Below are 18,763 nucleotides of genomic sequence, written 5' to 3'. Positions count from 1 at the left end.
ACTTCAAAACACCCTTGTACACTAAAGTACATTATATTAATGCTGTTGGTAATGAAACTGTGGCAAACCCGGTTGACAAATAAAACATGCTAACCAAGCATCATCATCGAAGAAGATTAATCTATTTGTTATACAAAATAAGCATATATACATGGAAGAAAGACGTTCACATATTCATGATGAAGAGCACTCATTTTTCACAGTGCAAAAATAGTCAACTACGGAATCTCCTTGCTATGTCCATTGACTATATCATGTGGAATAGTCAATTGCAGAATCACCTTCAACAAAAATGGGTATGTTAGGAACTATTTAAAAAAATAAATAGAAAATTCACCTTGACTTTTACCCTCTAAGTGAATACACCCTAAAGTGTAATAATCAAATTTAGGTTCATTACTTTGTGTAGAGTCAATGGATGATGTGCGTTGTGGGGTTGACAAAGACAACATATCTGTTACAGTTCGATAAACGAAGTACAATATCCATTAGTTTTATGCCAAGGAAAGACAATAATTGAAGATAAAACATAAAACAAAGTAGATATTTTAACGAAAATCAGATATCTTTACATAAAGACATATAGTATTATAAAATATTAGATAGTTTAGTCAAACACATTTACTTAAATATATTAAACTATCTAACGATTCACAATTTTATCTTCATTTGTAATATATTACCACAAATATTCATAAGTGCATCAAAAGTAGTTATATCATATTAACTTTTTGAGGGGGTGTTGTGTGAATGTGTGTACACTCATCTGATTCCAAGAGGATGCATTATAATTAATTGAGTATCGGTCCTGAAAATTATCTTAAAATGATTACGATATTTTTGACCAAAAAAATTATCCGATTCAACATTTGATATTTTTTTGGACTGATCAATTTTTATGCAGAAAAAATAACATTAATTTTTTTAGCACAGGAACTAATCAGTTTTATAAAAATAAAGTTTAGGAACCGAATTTTATGTCAAAGGTCTCGTTGTCTCTCGAAGTAATTATTAGGACCATTTAAAATTTTTTCTTTAATTAATTTTATTAATTAATGTAAATTATTGACATAAAACTATCAAGAAAGTCCAAATAAAAATTAGATCTTCCATCCCATTAACATAATTTTCATGCATTGTAACTTAAAATACAAAAAGAAAAAAAATAACAAAATATGGATACAGTATTATAATAAATCTTTGTCTGATGACAATTGGTACAAGGGAAGATAATTACTTTAGAAGGAAAAATATACCAATAGAATGGCGTGTTCCCTTAATAGCAGCAAAATTTTTATATGTATAGCCAACAAAACTGAGATCTTGAGGAGTTAACAATTTCTGTAGCGTAAGAGAATACAACAATAATATATCATCATAAAGGATTCTAATGAATCATCCACCATAAATTAACGTATATTTAGCATGCAACAAATATTTTAGGATAAATTTAATAGGGATTGACTAAAATATTTTTTTTGTAATAGTTTGAAGTATTTTTTGTAATAAATATATTTAAAAAAAATTTCTTTTAATAAAACCTTTCTATATTAAAAATAGTGAAGAATATTATGTTGACAAATTCTAAAGGATATGGAATTGTCACTCCTTGTTAATTACTTGGCTATTGAAAAGTAAAGACTGCTACTTTTTCAAGTAAATAAAGTACATACTTTTCTGATCGGTCCTGATGCGCTTCTAGTTGGTTTTGGTTGTTCTGCTTCAACCTATATATTGACATAACTATAACCATGTCATAATTGTAGCTAATAATACATAATCATACATGGAGAAAACAAACAATACAAAGGTTCCAGAAAATATAAATAAAAAAACCTAAATAAGAATGCAACATATATATATCAAAATAAAAAACGCCTATCCTATCCACATTCTAAAGTTTTAAATTCTACCCTATCTGACCCTATTCGAAAAAAAATAAAAAAATTTTAAACAAATATAAAATTCAACTATTCCAAATTTCATATTTATTAATAAAATAGAAAATAAAGAATTAAGTTTAAATTAAAATTAAAAACAACAAAATCTTAAAAAAATCTAACATAAATTACAAATAATATGATCATAAACTAGTTTAGTAGTTATTTTAAATTTTTATAAGAATAAAAATTATAAATTTAATACTCACTTTCTTCAGTACATATATAATTTTTACATATATATTATATAATATATTAGATGTGTGAGTAGGATAGAGCAGGATATACCTTGAACCCGTACCCTATCCTATCCGTAAGTAAACTTGCACTGCACCCTATCCTACCCACAGCGAGTCGGGGAGACAATCCTACCTAAACGGGTTAGTACGGATTGGATACCTGCTAGTAGGGTATATATTGCCAACCCTAATTGTGATTGCATAAATTATTTTTTATTTATTTTTTAATTTCATATTAAGAGCAATAAATATAAGGATAAAATTATCCAAAATAAAAGAAAAATTTTGCTATTTTGCGGCTCAAAAACAACATACTATTAAAAATAAGGTTTTATAAAAGTTATTATAAAATTTAATATTTTTATTGTATTGAATACATTAAAAATATTAAAAATTATTATTATTATATTTTTAAAATGTATACTTAAAACACAAATTAATTAAATCTATAAAAAAATTAAAACTTAATAAAACTTTAAAGACAATTTTAATTTTACTCAATTTTTATACCGAAATAGTTCTTATCCCTAACTTAATCTATTAGTAAACTCAATGCAAAATGTTGCTACGGCGTAGATGAAAGAGGACAAATCAATTAGAAAAGAAGAATTCTTAAATAAACATACTTTACCTCATTAAATTTCATAAAATTTTGAGTGTCAAGCTCTCCATCGACCTGTGGTATAAATGCTGCCTCCATTTCATAAAGCCTATCCCATTCAACATTTTTGAACCAAGGATGAGCCTGGTCAATTCAGAACCACAATATTGTTAGGGAATATTGTAATTTTGTATAGTAGAGAGTAAGGGAGAGAAAATAAAAAATACATTTTACACACTTTAATTTCATACGCTCCATTAGTACCAAGCCTTTGTGGAGCATCAACAAGTAACCTACATATTAGATCCCTTGCTTCTGGACTCAACCTTATCTCAACTGGAAATTTTAAGTGATTTTTCCAATGCACAATCTGAAAACACTCAACACCGAAGCCAAAAAAAAAAAAAAGAAGCATTAATTTATATTATTACCATTAGTACTAGTGAAAATAACTGGGTAATAAATAAATACTTTAGCATCACAATGAATAAATTAAAATAGATTACATGCCCATGAATAATGAATGTTTATTTCTTAGTTTATTGAAATATTTAATAAATAAAGCACACAAGAAAAAAACATAAAAGTTTTTTATTTACGATATTTTCTAATTCAATAGGCTAATGATTAATTTATCGCGAATTTGAGTTCCTTTTAAAAGTTTGTCGCTGATCAATGGAGTACTACATGCATAAGTTACCCACTAAACCAAACGAGCTTAATTATAAAGGTTTTAGTATATTGTTGTCCTTAATGTTTATTAAAAATTTTAAAATTATTTCTCTCATTTAATTTGTATTAATTTTGTGCCTAATATTTTTTAAGGTAAGCAATTTTATTCTTCTATCCAAATTAATATAACATGGTGAAGATTGGAAAATGATGATATAACGATGGGTATCATGAGAATAAAAATTATTAATTTTAGTAGAGGGTAAAATTAATTACTTTTTAAAAACTAGCTGTAAAATTGATACAAAATAAATGTTAAGGATAATTTTAAAATTTTTGACAAATAGTAAAGACAAAAATTATATTTGATCTAGAGAAAATATTCTGGTTATATTGTTCAACAGAATTTAATTTAATATTATTTATTATTTAACAGAGTTTAATTTAATATTATGCCATTAAGTCATGCACCTCTTTTTCTTTTTACACATCATGCACCTTTGATATACAAAACTCATTTGAAAAACAATTATTAGCCAATTTATTTTGTGCAGAATATGACTATCTTCATATATTAGCAAATATCACAAACTAGATAAATGCTGTAAGCATTTATGATGGTGATTCAAATCAAATCTCCAAAGAGTTCTTTAACTAAAAAAAACTCTCACAAGCAAAGCAATTTTCATTAAAGAACCAGATGTTTTGTGGTTGCCTTTTACTTTTAGAGAATTATGTTTATTTCATTACTTATTAAACCAATTATTATTCTAAATTATAATCAAATTAAATTTTTTTTTATAATATCAATGTTATTTCTTTGTCATATAGTGTGAGAGTTTACATCTATAACTCATCTTGTGACAACAAAATATAGTTGAAAAGAAAAGAAAGAACAACTGGAAAAAAATATAAAACCTTTCTACATGTTGTTATAGGGTCATCAGAATAAAATGGAGGATAACCAATAAGCATCTCATACAATATAGCACCAAGAGACCACCTGTATCAAAGAAAAACTTAATCACTTTATTTAGAAAAAAATATTACTATTATAATGAAGACATTTATTTACAAGGAATACATGACACGTTTCAAGGTAGAAGCTAATACAAAAGTTAATACCTTCATGAAATATAAAAAAAATCATTTAAAAAAAGGAAAATAAATATGGAAATGAAAATGAAACATTTTTATCCATACTTTGTGTTAGCAAATAATTTTGTATACTGAAATGGATATACTTATCCAATTCATAATGATTCAGTTCTTTCTTAATGATCCATGTATGTGGATTGTATGTATATTATATAAAAAAAAAAAAGAGAACTTATTAAAATTGGATAGAAAGACTTTCATTAGCATGTGTGTTTTCTTCCATTATCAAAGATGACTTTTAATTAGTATATGCTCGTAAAACTTAAGCACACAAACATGACAAGGTCAAGATATTTTTATTGCTTGCATGAATTCACGATCTTTATTTTTTTTTTTATCTATAGAACTTAGTTTAACGATATAGTGTGACTAATTGATAGAACCCAATTTTATGAGATCAACTGAAAATTTAAGAAATTCTGATATCTTTAATTTCTCTATACCTTTTGTATTTAATTGCCTTTATTTCTGATTCTTGTTTTCTATTGTGATTGGTGACAAATTTCATGAATTCTTGCCACAATTTTATTATTTATATGGCATTTTGATGTGTTTGTTATTATTTTAGGATAAATTAAGATAAAGTGTAACTACGTATGCGGCAGTAAAATTGCATGGTACGTTAGTGAAGCACGTGAGCTCGCGTTTGGACCCAAAAAGACCCTAATGCACCGGCTTCTAAAGGATATAAGAAGTGGAAATCAAAGGGGCATAGTAGTAAAAGGAGTTGTATTAATTAGGTTTTAAGTTATGTTTTTAGTTTGGAATAAACCACCAAAACCACTCCCAATTTTTTAATACGCTATCATATATATTTTTCACTTTTGATAATAACAAAAATATCTTTAAAATATTATAAAATATGATTAAAAAAAACTAAAAAATATTATTTTTTTTATTTGAATAACTATTTAGAATAAATATAAAAAATTCAAATAAAAATTCAATCTCTATATTTTTTTTCATTTTTTCTTGGTCATGAAGAAAAATAAATTGCAAAAAAATCTACTAAGCTAAAATTATCAAAATTTTAAAATAAAAAGTCTCATTTTTTAATTATACTTGTAAAAAATCACATTAAAATTTAATTTCTAAAATATATTTTAAAAATATATATTTAATATGGAGTACTTTTGTCACGTTTTAAAATGTTTTGAAGATATTTTTATCATTAATAAAAATAAGAGATAGTTTTATCAGCATGTTAAGAAATCAAAAACGAATTTGATAGTTTATTATGTAGTTTGTATTTTTAGAGAAAGAAGCTTCTTCTACTATCTAAAAAAAATTTATATAGCCTTAGATTAGATTTTATTTCAATTTGAGTTCAAGACTTCAAGATTCAATCATTTCCTCAATTTCATTTGTTTTGCACTCTTGTGTTTTTTTTCCTACCTTATGTAATGAATGCTTTATGTTTGAATCTTAATTTAGAATTAATGAATAATGAATGATTTTTTTTTGGGAATTGTAAATTTATGTTCGTTGGAGTTGCTTTTATGTTTATTGCAAATTTGATTATCTTAGATTTAGATTTTATTTATTTGCAAGTTATGTTTTGATTCTGTGTGCTAAGTGTTTGTTAAAATACTTCTAGTTGTTATTGAATAGATTTATATTCTTAGCTTAGCATTATGAATTGAGGTGATTTTGAGTCCCGATTAATTTTCATTGGTGATAAATAAAAAGGGAGTGTAAAGTATCGTTTTTATCTCTAACGTTTGAGGTAAGTTTTAAAGTTGTCCCTAACATTTTAATCGTTCTATTTAAGTTCTTAACATTTCAAATTTTACTCAATGTTGTTCTGCCATTAGGGATCCGTTAACAGAATTGACAGCGAGACAAAATTGAGACGATTTTAAAACGTTAGGGATTTAAATAGGACGAAAACATTGGGAACAAAAACAATATAAAAAATAAATTTTAATTTAATTTTATCTTTCAATAATATCAATTTTTTATTGTACATAGTATTCAATTATTTTTTAATTACATCTAAGTAAATTATACTTAATCACATTACTTTCATTTTAAATAAATTTAGGGTAAAGCATACTTTTTGTCCTTAAAGTTTGCTAAAAGTTTCAAAAATATCCCTAAGTTTTGATTTGTTTCAATTTTGTCCATCAAGTTTTCGATTTGCATCAATTTTACCCTAATTACTAATTTTCTGATAATTAATATTTTTCTTTCCAAATATACCCCCTCCTTATACTATCATCATCATCATCATCACCATCACAATCCTCTGTCTCTCCTTCTTTCTCTCTTTTTATCTCACCATCATCTCCATTGCCATTATCATTATTGAACTACACTGTCAACCTCCTCCTTCATCGTAGCCGGCCAAACCTCTCATTCTCCTTCTTTCTCCTTTCTTCTCCAACCCTCCATCTCTATCACCACCATCTCTGTTGAGCTCCATTCTCGAAGACCACCACCATTTTTCTTCTTCATCGCGGAAACCCAGCATCGTCGAAGCCATCTCCCTTCCTCCTTCTCTATTAGCAAACCCAGCTTCCTATCTTTTCATGTATATATCATGTATACCCTAATCAATAATAATACTAATAAATTAGGCCCCTCTTGTATTTGACTGCAAATTGAACCCTAATTGAAGATCCAAAGCTTTGTTATTACTACTATGGCTTTGTTTTTGATGATTTGAAGAATCAAGAAAGTTGCAAGGCTTGAAGATGTTGTAAGCACTATTATTATTATTATTATTATTATTATTATTATTATTATTATTATTATTATTATTATTATTATTATTATTATTATTATCTGTACTAGTATTAGATAAATTGAATATGCAAGAATCTTGCTGTGAAGAAGCAGTAGCTTGATATGATGATGGTAGAGATGAATACCAATTACTATTGAATACTTTTTCGACCAAAAAGTTTGAATCTTAATTATTGGGGTTGAAACTATTTTGAGATTTTTCACAAACTGTGAAGTCAGAATAGTAATTGTAAGAAGAAGGATCATAGAACTAAGGTGTGTTATTGTTATTATGATTATGATTATAGTAAGAAAAATCATGATGATTTTTGTTTGGGAAATTAAGATGTTGAAGATAGTAGTTTATGGTGGCTTTCCTTGCTTGAAATTACAACCTTTTCTTTTTCATCCTTTTTTTTGTGAGCATTTTGGTGCCCACCAAGTGCTTATAAATTTGCAAATTCCTTCAAACAGTATTGGCACTCAAACTTCTTCTCATTATTATTAGTGGTTGTGGTTCTTTGATCTTGTGTTGTGATTTTTTTCTTAAGCTGGGTTTACTAACAGAGAAGGAGGAAGAGTGATGGTTTCGGTGGTGCTGGTTTTCGCGAAAAAAAAAGGGTGGTGGTCATTGAGAATGGGGCTCAACAGAGATGGTGGTGATGGAGATGGAGAGTCGGAGAAGAAAAGAGAAAAAAGGAGAATGAGGGATTTGGCCGGCGACAATGAAGGAAGAGGTTGAGGGTGGTTGCTCAATAATGATGATGGTGGTGGAGTTGACGGTGAGGATGAAAAGAGAGACAGAGAATTGTGATGATGATAGGTATAAGGGAGGGGTATATATGGAAAGAAAAATATTAATTATCAGAAAATTAGTAATTAGGGTAAAATTGATGCAAATCGAAAACTTAATAGACAAAATTGAAACAAATCAAAACTTAGGGATATTTTTGAAACTTTTAGCAAATTTCAGGGACAAAAAGTATACTTTACCCATAAATTTATTTTTCATAATTTTAAAGAATTTTGATACATTAAAGACAAAAGGTATAATTTATATTTTATTGTATATATATTATTTTTTTCGCAAGTTTATATACTAGTCATTTTACAAACATTTTATGATAACTAAAAATTTTTTAAGAGTAAAATTATAAAAAAATTAATTTATTTAGAATGAAAGTAATATGATTAAATATAATTTACTTAGATGTGATTAAAAAATAATTGAATACTATGTATAGTAAAAAATTGATATTATTGAAGGATAAAATTAAAATTTATTTCTATGTATTGTTTTTGTCCCTAACGTTAACGTTTTCGTCCTATTTAAGTCTCTAACGTTTCAAAATCGTCTCAATTTTGTTCTGCCGTCAATTCTGTTAACGGATCCCTAACAGCAGGACAATATTGAGTCAATTTGAAACATTAGGGACTTAAATAGGACGATTAAAATATTAAAAATAACTTTAGAAAACTTACCTCAAACGTTAGGGACAAAAACAATACTTTACTCGTAAAAGAGATGAATTTATGTTGGTCTTCATAACACTATCCCACCTACGGAATTCCCTTGGTTAAATGGTTAGGACTACGTGAACTAGGATAATTAATTGTAGTTAAAGGTTAACCAATATACAACCAAAAAAAAAAAAGGTTAACCAATATGGACAGCTCTCTTATTTATCATATTTACTTTAGCTTAGGACAAGGATAAACAATTTTAAGGATTAAATCTAGCTAACTGCCATAGTAAATTTTATAATGTTATATTTAATGGTATTTATATAATATTTGAGAGTGTTTTAAAAAATCTTAGAAAATTCTAAAAAATATTAAAAAAATTCTGAAAAATGATAGAATATTCTAGAAGAACGTAAATAAGTATAGAAATATAAAGATTAGTTTAGAAGAATTTAAAAGTATTTAGAGAAATATAGTATGTAAGATATTTGTAATAAAAATTCTAGATGATCAATATAGACTGTCAATTAGATTTAATCATAACTATTCGTTTAGTAGGTAGATGACTATAAATTAGAATTGAGAGTTCTGTGATGAGTATGTAAGTTCTCTAACAAATACTTGTGTAGGAAAGTACTATTTCTACTAAAGCTTTCTTTCTCTTACATTTTTTTGTATTTTAAGTTTTGTTTTGTTAAATATTGGGGATTCATCTAAATTGGTCTTAACTTAAAAAGTTGACTGAGTTCAACTACCGGTACAGTGACATTAGGTACAGTGACATTAGAGTGTATTCAAAAACGTGACACAATGCTCTTTTAGTAATTGAATTTGATAATTTTCTTTTTCTAGATGTTTTATGTTGCTTTTAATATAATTGTCATTTTTGGTTTTCCTAATTGCTAGGTTACTTTATTGATTGATTTAGTTTAGTTGCTTACAATTAACAACCCAATTCTCATAGACTCATAGTCAATTAGGATTGCGCATTCTTGGAAGATGATCCGGAGCTAAAACTTTCAATTTGGCTTTGAATTTGTGATAATTTTCAAATTTGATTGGAAATCTGGATTTGGAATATTACTATAACGAGATAAAGAGTTTTTTAATTTCTCAAGCAGATTTTCACCTTTTTAAATTTGATCGTGGAAGTTGAGTTGGGAGTTGCTACAACAATATAACCAATTTAATTTTTTTTTTGGTGACTTATAACCAATTTAATTTGAATCCAAACAAAAATTTTCACCATCACCAATCAAAGACAATGCAGCTGGGGACTAGACTTATTGTGTAAATATTATAAGCAAAATTTGGCTATATAGAAGCTAACTTAAAAAGGCATTGCAAACTTATGATTTATTCACATCAAAATAAAAAGTTACTAGGTCAAAAAATTGGATAGATGCAGTTGAAAAGAAAGGCAAGCAGAAAAGCAAATAAAAACAAACCAGTCACATTCTGCACCATAGCCTTTTTTTAGTAGCACCTCGGGAGAAATATAGTCCGGAGTACCAACCATGGAAAATGCCTGCCATGAAATGAATGTGTTACTAACATGTGGCTATTGTCATTAACAAGGTATAAGAAATAAGACATAAGGAAATACCAACTTCCTCCGATTCATTTGCCAATGTTGAAGTTGTTCAAGGGGACTTTTCCAGCGCCTTCCATTTCTTTTATTTGGGTTGGATCCATCAATATCCATGGTATCATTCAAGTTCTCATCATCCAGAACTTCATTTTCATTTATAGATGATAAATTAGAACAGTCAAGTGGCTTGCAAAGACCAAAATCAGAGAGCTTCATATGACCATTTTTGTCCAATAGAAGGTTATCAGGTTTTATGTCTCTATAGAAAACAAAAAGAAGATGTATATTTACAAATTATGCTTTTAAGGATAGAATCATAATGTGCAGTTGATGAAAATATAAGAATACAAACCGATGAATGTAATTGTGTTTATGAATAGACTCTATTGCCAAAACAGTTTGCGCAATGTAAAATCTGGCCATAGTTTCGGTCAAAATTTCCTCTCTCATAAGCAAAGTCATTATATCACCACCAGGTAAATACTCCATTATAAGATATAAGTATTCATCATCTTGAAAAGAGTAATAGAGCTTCACAATGCACTCACTTGCAACTTCTGCAAGTACATTCCTTTCCGCTCTAACATGCTCAACCTAATTAAGATGGAAATGTACATACTACGGATAATTATTCTAAAAGAAATTGAAAAATGAAAACATGAAATTTATGAAACTTTACCTGTCCCCTACGGAGCATTTCAGACTTCTTCAACTTTTTCATGGCGTATATGTGACCTGATTTCTTCTCCCGACAGAGTCTTACCTACACAAGCAAGTTGTACATGGAAACTGTTACTTAAATTATTTTTTTATCAAATAGTAGATTGTGTATATATCTACCTCGCCAAAGGCTCCTCTGCCAATAATTGTTAGAAGGTCAAAATCATCAACACATATTTTGTTTCTTTTTAATCGGATATACTCCGTCTCCTTTCGCTCTAAATCTTTTAATAGATTGATTTGTTCCTCTTCTGGTACATGAGAAGATGCTAGCTTCTTTTCTAGTACTAAACGCCTGCATATTATAAAAATTAGAAAAATTAGAAGACTAAGATTCTGTTTGGTATTTATTTTTATTTTCAGTGCTATCTATTTCAATATTTTATAAACAAAAATGTGAAAAGTGAGAACATAAAAGAAGAACTCGGTGCAAATAACTTGAATACTAACACTAAAAATAAATTTTTTCAATTTTTTTTTCACAATTGATCATGTAGTATGATCTCACAAAGTTTCTCTCACATAAATTTTTTTGGTCTCAATTAATTTTTGTACCATCTGAGATCGCATTTTACAAGATTAATTATGAGAAAAAATTCAGAAAATTCAGAAGATCCATATCTTAGATGTAAGCTTTTTTTTTGCTGTATATAAAATAACTTAGGATAGTCAATAAGTTATAAAAATAAATCTCTACATCCAAGTCATTTTAAATTTACGCGTGCACGTTCACTGCCGTCACTTCTTCTTTTTTTAAATTTGTGCATGCAAGTTATTCTTCTTCTTCTTTTCTGATGCTGCGTCGTCCTCTTCTTCTTTTCCTTTTTCGTTATCGTCATCACCAACAATACCAACATTTTGTTAACTATTTTATTAGTTTGGATTTTCTCTGATGCCATTATTAAATAATTTCGATTCATTTCTTAGTTTATTTGAGATTTTTTTGGATCCAAAAAATGAATTCAATGTGTTTTTGTTAATGATTGAGTTTTTTTTCTCCTTCAAATCTGAGCTAATTTTGGTTCATTTGTAAATTAACTGAGGTTCACTTGATGTTGCTTTTAAGTATTGACAAAATATTTTATTTCTTAAGAAATTTCGGTTCAATTTTTAGTTTAATTTAAGTTCATTTGGTTTGTCTCACTTGAATTTACTAAACTTGTTCATGGGTGGTTGTTTAGTTAGTTTTTGTTCAAATTTAAACTAATTTCGGTTCATTTGTGAATTAACTGATGAGGTTCACTTGATATTGTTATTAAGTATTGAACACATTTTTTATTTTTTAAGAAATTTCATTTCATTTCTTAGTTTAATTTAGGTTAATTTAATTTCGTTTCGCTTGAATTTGTTGAATTTGTTCATGTGTTTATTTAGTTAGTTTTTGTTTAAATCTGGATTAATTTCGGTTCATTTGTGAATTAACTGAGGTTCACTTAATGTTGTTGTTAAGTATTGACCAAATTTTTTATTCCTTAAGAAATTTTGATTCATTTCTTAGTTTAATTTAGGTTCATTTGGTTTCGTTTCGCTTGAATTTGCTGAATTTATTCATGTGTAATTGTTTAGTAAGTTTTTGTTCAAATTTGAACTAATTTCGATTTATTTGTAAATTAACTTAGGTTCACTTAATACTACTATTAAATATTGACCAAATTTTTTATTCCTTAAAAATTTCGGTTCGTCTCTTAGTTTAATTTAGGTTCATTTAATTTCGTTTTACTTGAATTTCTCCTTCTCATCTTTCACTTTGTCTTTTTTTCGTTTTCATCTTTTTTTCTTAATCTTTTTCTTCTTATTTTATTTTCTCAAAATCTTTTTTGATTTACTCTCTTGAGAGGAATAAAACTAAGAAAAGAAAATGTGAAAAAGAAAAAGGAGAAACACAAAAAAGAAAGAAGAGACAGAAGGAGAAAGATGAGAGAAACGCAAAACGTTGACATAGTTAGAGCGTGTATTCACGTTCCACTAATAAAACTGATTTTTATTAGATTTAGACCAACTTAATTAGACTTAATTGTTAAAAAAATTTGGATGCGTAGCAGCTTTCAAGCTATAATAACTTTGTGCTTGCATGAGTGCATCCGCAAGAATTGTATCTATCTCAAATAAAACTCTCTGAAAGGCCACAAAATCCATAATTTGGGGCGAGTACAAATTACAATGACAAAGATAATGTATAGGCTTATCAGGACATGAGATACTGGAATCCATAATTTTGAAATCAAAGTTTCACGTCTGCTCACTAAATATATAAATTAATATTTCATCTTTGATATGTGTTTGTGTGCAAAGTGCATGCGCCTTTCTGATCTAGGACCTCTTGTAAGGCCACAATATTCATAATTAAACAGGACTCTTGATGATGTACAATACTCAGACACACTAAGACTCAAGTTTTATATGAACAATTTGGGGTGTCAAACAACAATAGCACAACCAGAATGCCTTAAATGTTATTTGGAATCTAAATTAAAGTGCTTGGCTTAAATAAAACCTTAGAAAATATTTAAATGTTACTCCAGTTATTGATACATCATAGCCAACAACACTAAAGTTAAATAAACAAGAATATTTTTTTTTCAGCCAAAATTTTATCAACAAAATAATTTAGAGAATTCAATGTCATCAATTGATTCATACAACAAAATCTGCTTAATGGCAGAAGGATTTTGAATTGAAGTATATATATTTTATGATGTTATTAAACACATAGCGATAATGTCTGAAAATATGTACAAATCCAACAACACATACGTAGTAAGATAAATAAATTAACGTTTACATTAAAAACTTCAAATGACCATAGGTATCAGAAAAAAAGGAAAAAATTAAAAAGCCTTAAACAAAATGAAGATGGAGATAAAACAGAAATAGACATACATGTAATAATCACTAACATAATAGTTCATAGGGACAATAATTAATTAAACAACAAAAAACTAAAAACTTGAAAAATAATTTTTGTAAATAAGATTAAAAATTCTTACATTTTTTATTTACCTTTCTTTGCGATCTTGGATATGTTTCATATGAGCCTTGTAATGGTTTTCAATGAATTCCTTAGCTACAGCAACCCTCTCCATGGTCAAACTCGAACCTGTGGTTCCTTCTTCCTCTTCCTCTTCCTCTCCCTCTTCTTCTTCCTCGTCGTCATCTTCTTTTTCTTCCTCGTCGTCAACTGCCATGGCTTCTTTCACCTTCCCTTCTTCCCTTTCCTCTTCTCGATGATCCTTTATCTCCATGTCCCAAAAAGAAAAATAAATAAATAAAAAACAAAACCGCTCTTTTCTTTCTCTTTGAAATTTGATAGGACGAGGAAGATAAACAGAAATAGAGATCCTGCTAAGAAAAACGCAACACAATTTTACATTACATGCATTAGAGGCTAGAGCGATGGATGTTTGCATTACACAAATAAAAAATCCTTCTAAAGGTAGCTATGTGTGTTTCTTTCTCTCTTGCTTTTCTATATGACAAGTGTTGAGCTATGATTGGTAGGTATAGGTGGGGACTAAGTAGGGAAGAACTTTTTTGAAATAAATTAAAATAATTTTCTTTTTCTGGGTTGGGACGTAAGTCGTTCAAGCCTTAGACAAATTACATACAGATCACTCAAGCTTTAGATTTCTGTCATAACCAAAAAAATAAAAATAAAGTAGATTTATGTGTACATATTTATGTAAAAAATTTATGATACCAACGAGTATATGCTAAAATTGGTCCTTTAAATTTTATTCCAAATCAAGTTGATATTTCACATTTTTATTAACATCGATTTGATTGCATTTTTTGTAGAACTTATTAATCCACATCAATATGAATCTATGGTGTTAAGACAGATAATGAGTTATATACTAAAATGATGTAGGTTAGTTAATTTAGGATGGAATTAATTTAACTCATGCTTAAAATTTGAAAAAACTAATTTAAACATTTACTCTAAATCTCGTAAATACAATTAAAATATTTAAACATTTAACTCCATTTACTATTTGAACATTATCCAGCATTACCTCCATATAACTCTTCAAATGGCTTTCCATTTAACTATTGATAATATTCAAAATGAGCAATCAAGACACTCTTACAATTATTTTCAAACATTTGACAATTTTCTAATATGTATATCATACTTTTTGTTAGGTGGCGTAATCTTATTTCTTTTTTGTATTATATATTTAATGTTAATATTATTTTTCTTTAGATGTAAACAAGTAATAAAATTTTTTCATTCTCTTCTATTATTCACTTTTACGCAAAGTTCTAAAAACCGAAGCAATTATTAAATCGTTCTAATTATTAGATTATTGATTTAGTGATTTAATATGTGTTCAATCGAAATAATTAAATTATAATAAATAATATATAAAATTATAAATAAACATTTAAAAATATATAAATTGATAAAATGTAACATCATCCAAATTAAAAGTTTTTAATCTCATCTAAATATAACACAAAAATCAAATAATAAAAAAAATTCAAATTTAAATATAAAAAGGTTAATATTAAGATTTGGCATCAATACTTAAATCAGTTATTAGTAACAAAAAGTATAATACTAATATAATAATTCAATTTTAAGTGATAATAAATAGTTAAATCAAACTAATAAATCAAGCTATGATGTATAGACACTAACACGAATATGAAGACACGATACGATACAGGACACACAGATACGCGAATTTAAAATTCTTATAAGACACAGAGACACGGTATATATATAAAATATAAAATATTTTTTAGATAAATTGTAATAATATTTTAGTATTTTATTGATATTAAAATATAAATTAATTTTTTTAATTATTTTTTATAATTTTTTAATTATATAAAATATTTAAAATATATTTTGTTTTAATAATTAATAATATATATTATTTCTAAACTCATTTCAATAATACATATTAAGAATAAGACTGGACACGCTGACACGTAATGGTACTTAGATGTGTCCAAACGTGTCTGGAAAAAAATTTTTACTTTTTATTAAGACACGATTAGACACAGAAGACACGCGTGTCGAACGAGTATCGATGTGTGTCGTGTCTGAAATGTGTCTGATATGAGAACACGACAAATTAAGAAAGTGTCCGTTGCTTCATAGAAATAAGTAATGATATCAAAATAAAAATAAATTAAAATAAAAATATTTAATCAACCATAATGGTACATTATAATATAGATTCTTTTAATTAAAGGACAAATTAAAATAAAAAGATTTAATCGAATATAATGACACATTATGGAGCAGAGATTTAATCAAATATAATAAAAATAATTGTCAAAAAGATCAGAATAATATTTATAAATTTAATGATATTTTAATATTTTTTATATATAAAAATACGAGTCTTATATCTTAACATAAAAAAAAAACTAAAAATATTATACAAATATGAGAAGCGAAAAAAAATGCAGCATACAACTCTAAGTAAAAAAAAAAAGCAAAAAAAGGGAAAAAACAAGAAACATTGATGGGCTTAAAATTTTTACCCTAGAACCCACAACTTTGTATGAGGAATGAGGACTTTCCTCAGCCCTCGCTCTCTTTCCCATAAGCTTCCCACACTCGTAATTTATTAGACGGTGAAATCTTCCATAATTCTCTCTCACAAGTCACAAGTCCATGACCAGGTTTTTTGTCTCACATGTTTTAAAACATCTCTCATCCCATAACCCTATCTTCATCCCTTAACTAAATAAATGTTTAAACTTTTTTTTTTTCAAATTTAGTACACCAAACGTACCCACCTTTTCCATTCTACCTTTTCTTATTTTTTTTTTTACCTCCATTTCTTCTCTTTTTTCTACCCGCACTGAGGAAGATGATGAAACCGTTGAAAAACACTCAATATCGCGACTGAATAAGAATTTTGAGGTTTTTTATTTTCTGTTTTTTTATTTATGGTTTTTTTTTTGCATTTTGAGGATTTAGTAAAAATCAAATAGGTCCCTGTTAGAGAATCATTAGCATCAATTTAGACCAATTAGTATCGTTTATATTTATATAGTATATTTGTATATTAATTATAGAATTTTATGTCTTTATTACTCTGATTCATTTAGCACCTATAAATACCCCTTGTATATTGTACCTTTCATCACACTCAACATAATACATTTTTCAGATTACTTTCTCAGTCTCTTGTTTCTAACATGGTATCAAGAGCCTAAAGTTTTTTTTCAATGAAATTATGTTCCTAGCCTCTTTGTTTTTTCCTTCCGACAGTGCCTCTTTGCTCTCGTTTTTCGATCTATTTTCAACGCTTTGGTTCGTCACCTCCGACATCATCGTGTTCTTCGTTTCGTCATCTTTCCAACGCCTCTGAAATCGCCGCCAGCAGCCCCCTAACGCGCCTTCACGCGCCGATCGAAGTTTGCTGTCCACCTCCATTGTTTCATTCCAGAAGCTTCAGCAGCTGTTGATCTTGGTGCTGGTCGCACGCTCCTGGTGCTGCCACATGTCGCAACGAAGCCATCCCTGGCATCCACGACTCGTGCACGACCCGACCTGACCCGCAGCAGACCCGTGCCTCCACCTCACCGCCAGCGTGTCTCTCTCGTCCACTAAGGTGCTGTCATGTGTCATTGTCTTGCTGACGTAGTGCTGACGTGGTAGACAAGCGGGACCCTCCCTAAGATTTTTTGGTGAGCTCTTTCCGATTCTGCACTCCAATTCCTCATTTTCTGCTCCGAAATTGCCGTTTTCTCTCCTCTCTTTGATCTTTGTGACCACTATCATGAAAAAGCCAGATGTTTTTGCTGCCACCGATAGAAAGGGTAAATTCTATCGAAACTGTAACCATTCTGGGCACCTCTTCGCCGATTGTCCTTCTGTTGAATGTCACACATGCCACCAGACAGGTCATATTAGCTACCATTGTTCACAGCTGTTTTGCCGTTACTGCAAGCTCTCGGGACATTTAATTACTACCTGTCCTACTCGCCCACCACGTCCTGATCCACTCCACTCGTCTCCTATTTTTCTATTTGATATTGCATCTCTTCTTCAGCATATTCTCTCTATTTCTGGTAATACCCCTGCTGCTTTATCGACCCCTCCAAGTAATTCTAAATGGTACTTTGACTCGGGTTGCTTTAATCACATGTCTCCGTTGCGTAATATTTTCTCGTCCATGTCTACCACTACAAATAGACCTTCTGTCAATACTGCAAATGGCTCCCTCCTACACGCAACACACAAGGGTTCTATATTCCAGTCAACTCTTAATCTTCCTGATACTTATTATATTCCCAAATTACACTTCAATCTTATTTCTGTTGGTCAACTTGTTGATCTGGGTTTTGAAGTCACTTTTTCTGTTTCTGGCTGTCGTGTACAAGATCCTCGGACGGGACAAATCATCGGGACTGGACGTAAGGTCGGAAGGTTGTTGAACTTGAGAATCTTCATATTCTTCGTGTACCAAATCTCTGTGCTGCTTTTTCTCCCTCTACCCTTCACTTATGGCATCAACGTCTTGCCCACACCTCCTTAGAAAAACTGCATCCTCTTGTGTCTTAGGGTGTTTTAGGTCAGGTTCCAAATGAATCTTTTGATTGTATTTCTTGCCAAACTGCCAAACAACCTGCTTTATCTTTTCACAATAATTCATCTCTTGCTTGCTTTCCTTTTGATCTCATT

The 18,763-nt window shown here is 28.7% G+C and overlaps 1 protein-coding gene and 1 pseudogene across 1 annotated transcript; both read right to left on the bottom strand.

The window, feature by feature from the left end:
* Nucleotides 1–4: 4 nt before the first annotated feature.
* On the bottom strand, nucleotides 5–14,512 carry LOC112776848 (uncharacterized). The gene is made up of 13 exons (XM_025821117.3): nucleotides 14,113–14,512; nucleotides 11,233–11,407; nucleotides 11,072–11,155; nucleotides 10,745–10,986; nucleotides 10,408–10,651; nucleotides 10,250–10,329; nucleotides 4,371–4,455; nucleotides 3,019–3,150; nucleotides 2,811–2,924; nucleotides 1,674–1,727; nucleotides 1,257–1,341; nucleotides 401–454; nucleotides 5–281 (listed from the first exon to the last, which is right to left on the bottom strand). Exons 1-13 carry the CDS (start codon nucleotides 14,352–14,354, stop codon nucleotides 253–255), a joined length of 1,620 nt encoding a protein of 539 aa, XP_025676902.2. The 5' UTR covers nucleotides 14,355–14,512; the 3' UTR covers nucleotides 5–252.
* LOC140183918 (uncharacterized) lies at nucleotides 7,186–9,088 on the bottom strand (annotated as a pseudogene).
* Nucleotides 14,513–18,763: the final 4,251 nt, after the last annotated feature.

The sequence above is a fragment of the Arachis hypogaea genome, chromosome 3 (assembly GCF_003086295.3).
Source record: "Arachis hypogaea cultivar Tifrunner chromosome 3, arahy.Tifrunner.gnm2.J5K5, whole genome shotgun sequence".
NCBI classification, from domain to species: Eukaryota; Viridiplantae; Streptophyta; class Magnoliopsida; order Fabales; family Fabaceae; genus Arachis; species Arachis hypogaea.
Note: the sequence above shows the minus strand (reverse complement) of the source record. Positions and strands in the feature narration are given on the sequence as shown.

Excerpts from the sequence above, each read along its gene's own strand:
- LOC112776848 (XM_025821117.3), bottom strand. The coding sequence starts at position 14,354 with ATGGAGATAAAGGATCATCGAGAAGAGGAAAGGGAAGAAGGGAAGGTG. Across the intron at positions 1,728-2,810 it reads ATTTTATGAAATTTAATGAG|GTTGAAGCAGAACAACCAAA; the intron begins GTAAAGTATGTT and ends GTCAATATATAG. Across the intron at positions 455-1,256 it reads GGGAACACGCCATTCTATTG|ATATGTTGTCTTTGTCAACC; the intron begins GTATATTTTTCC and ends GAACTGTAACAG.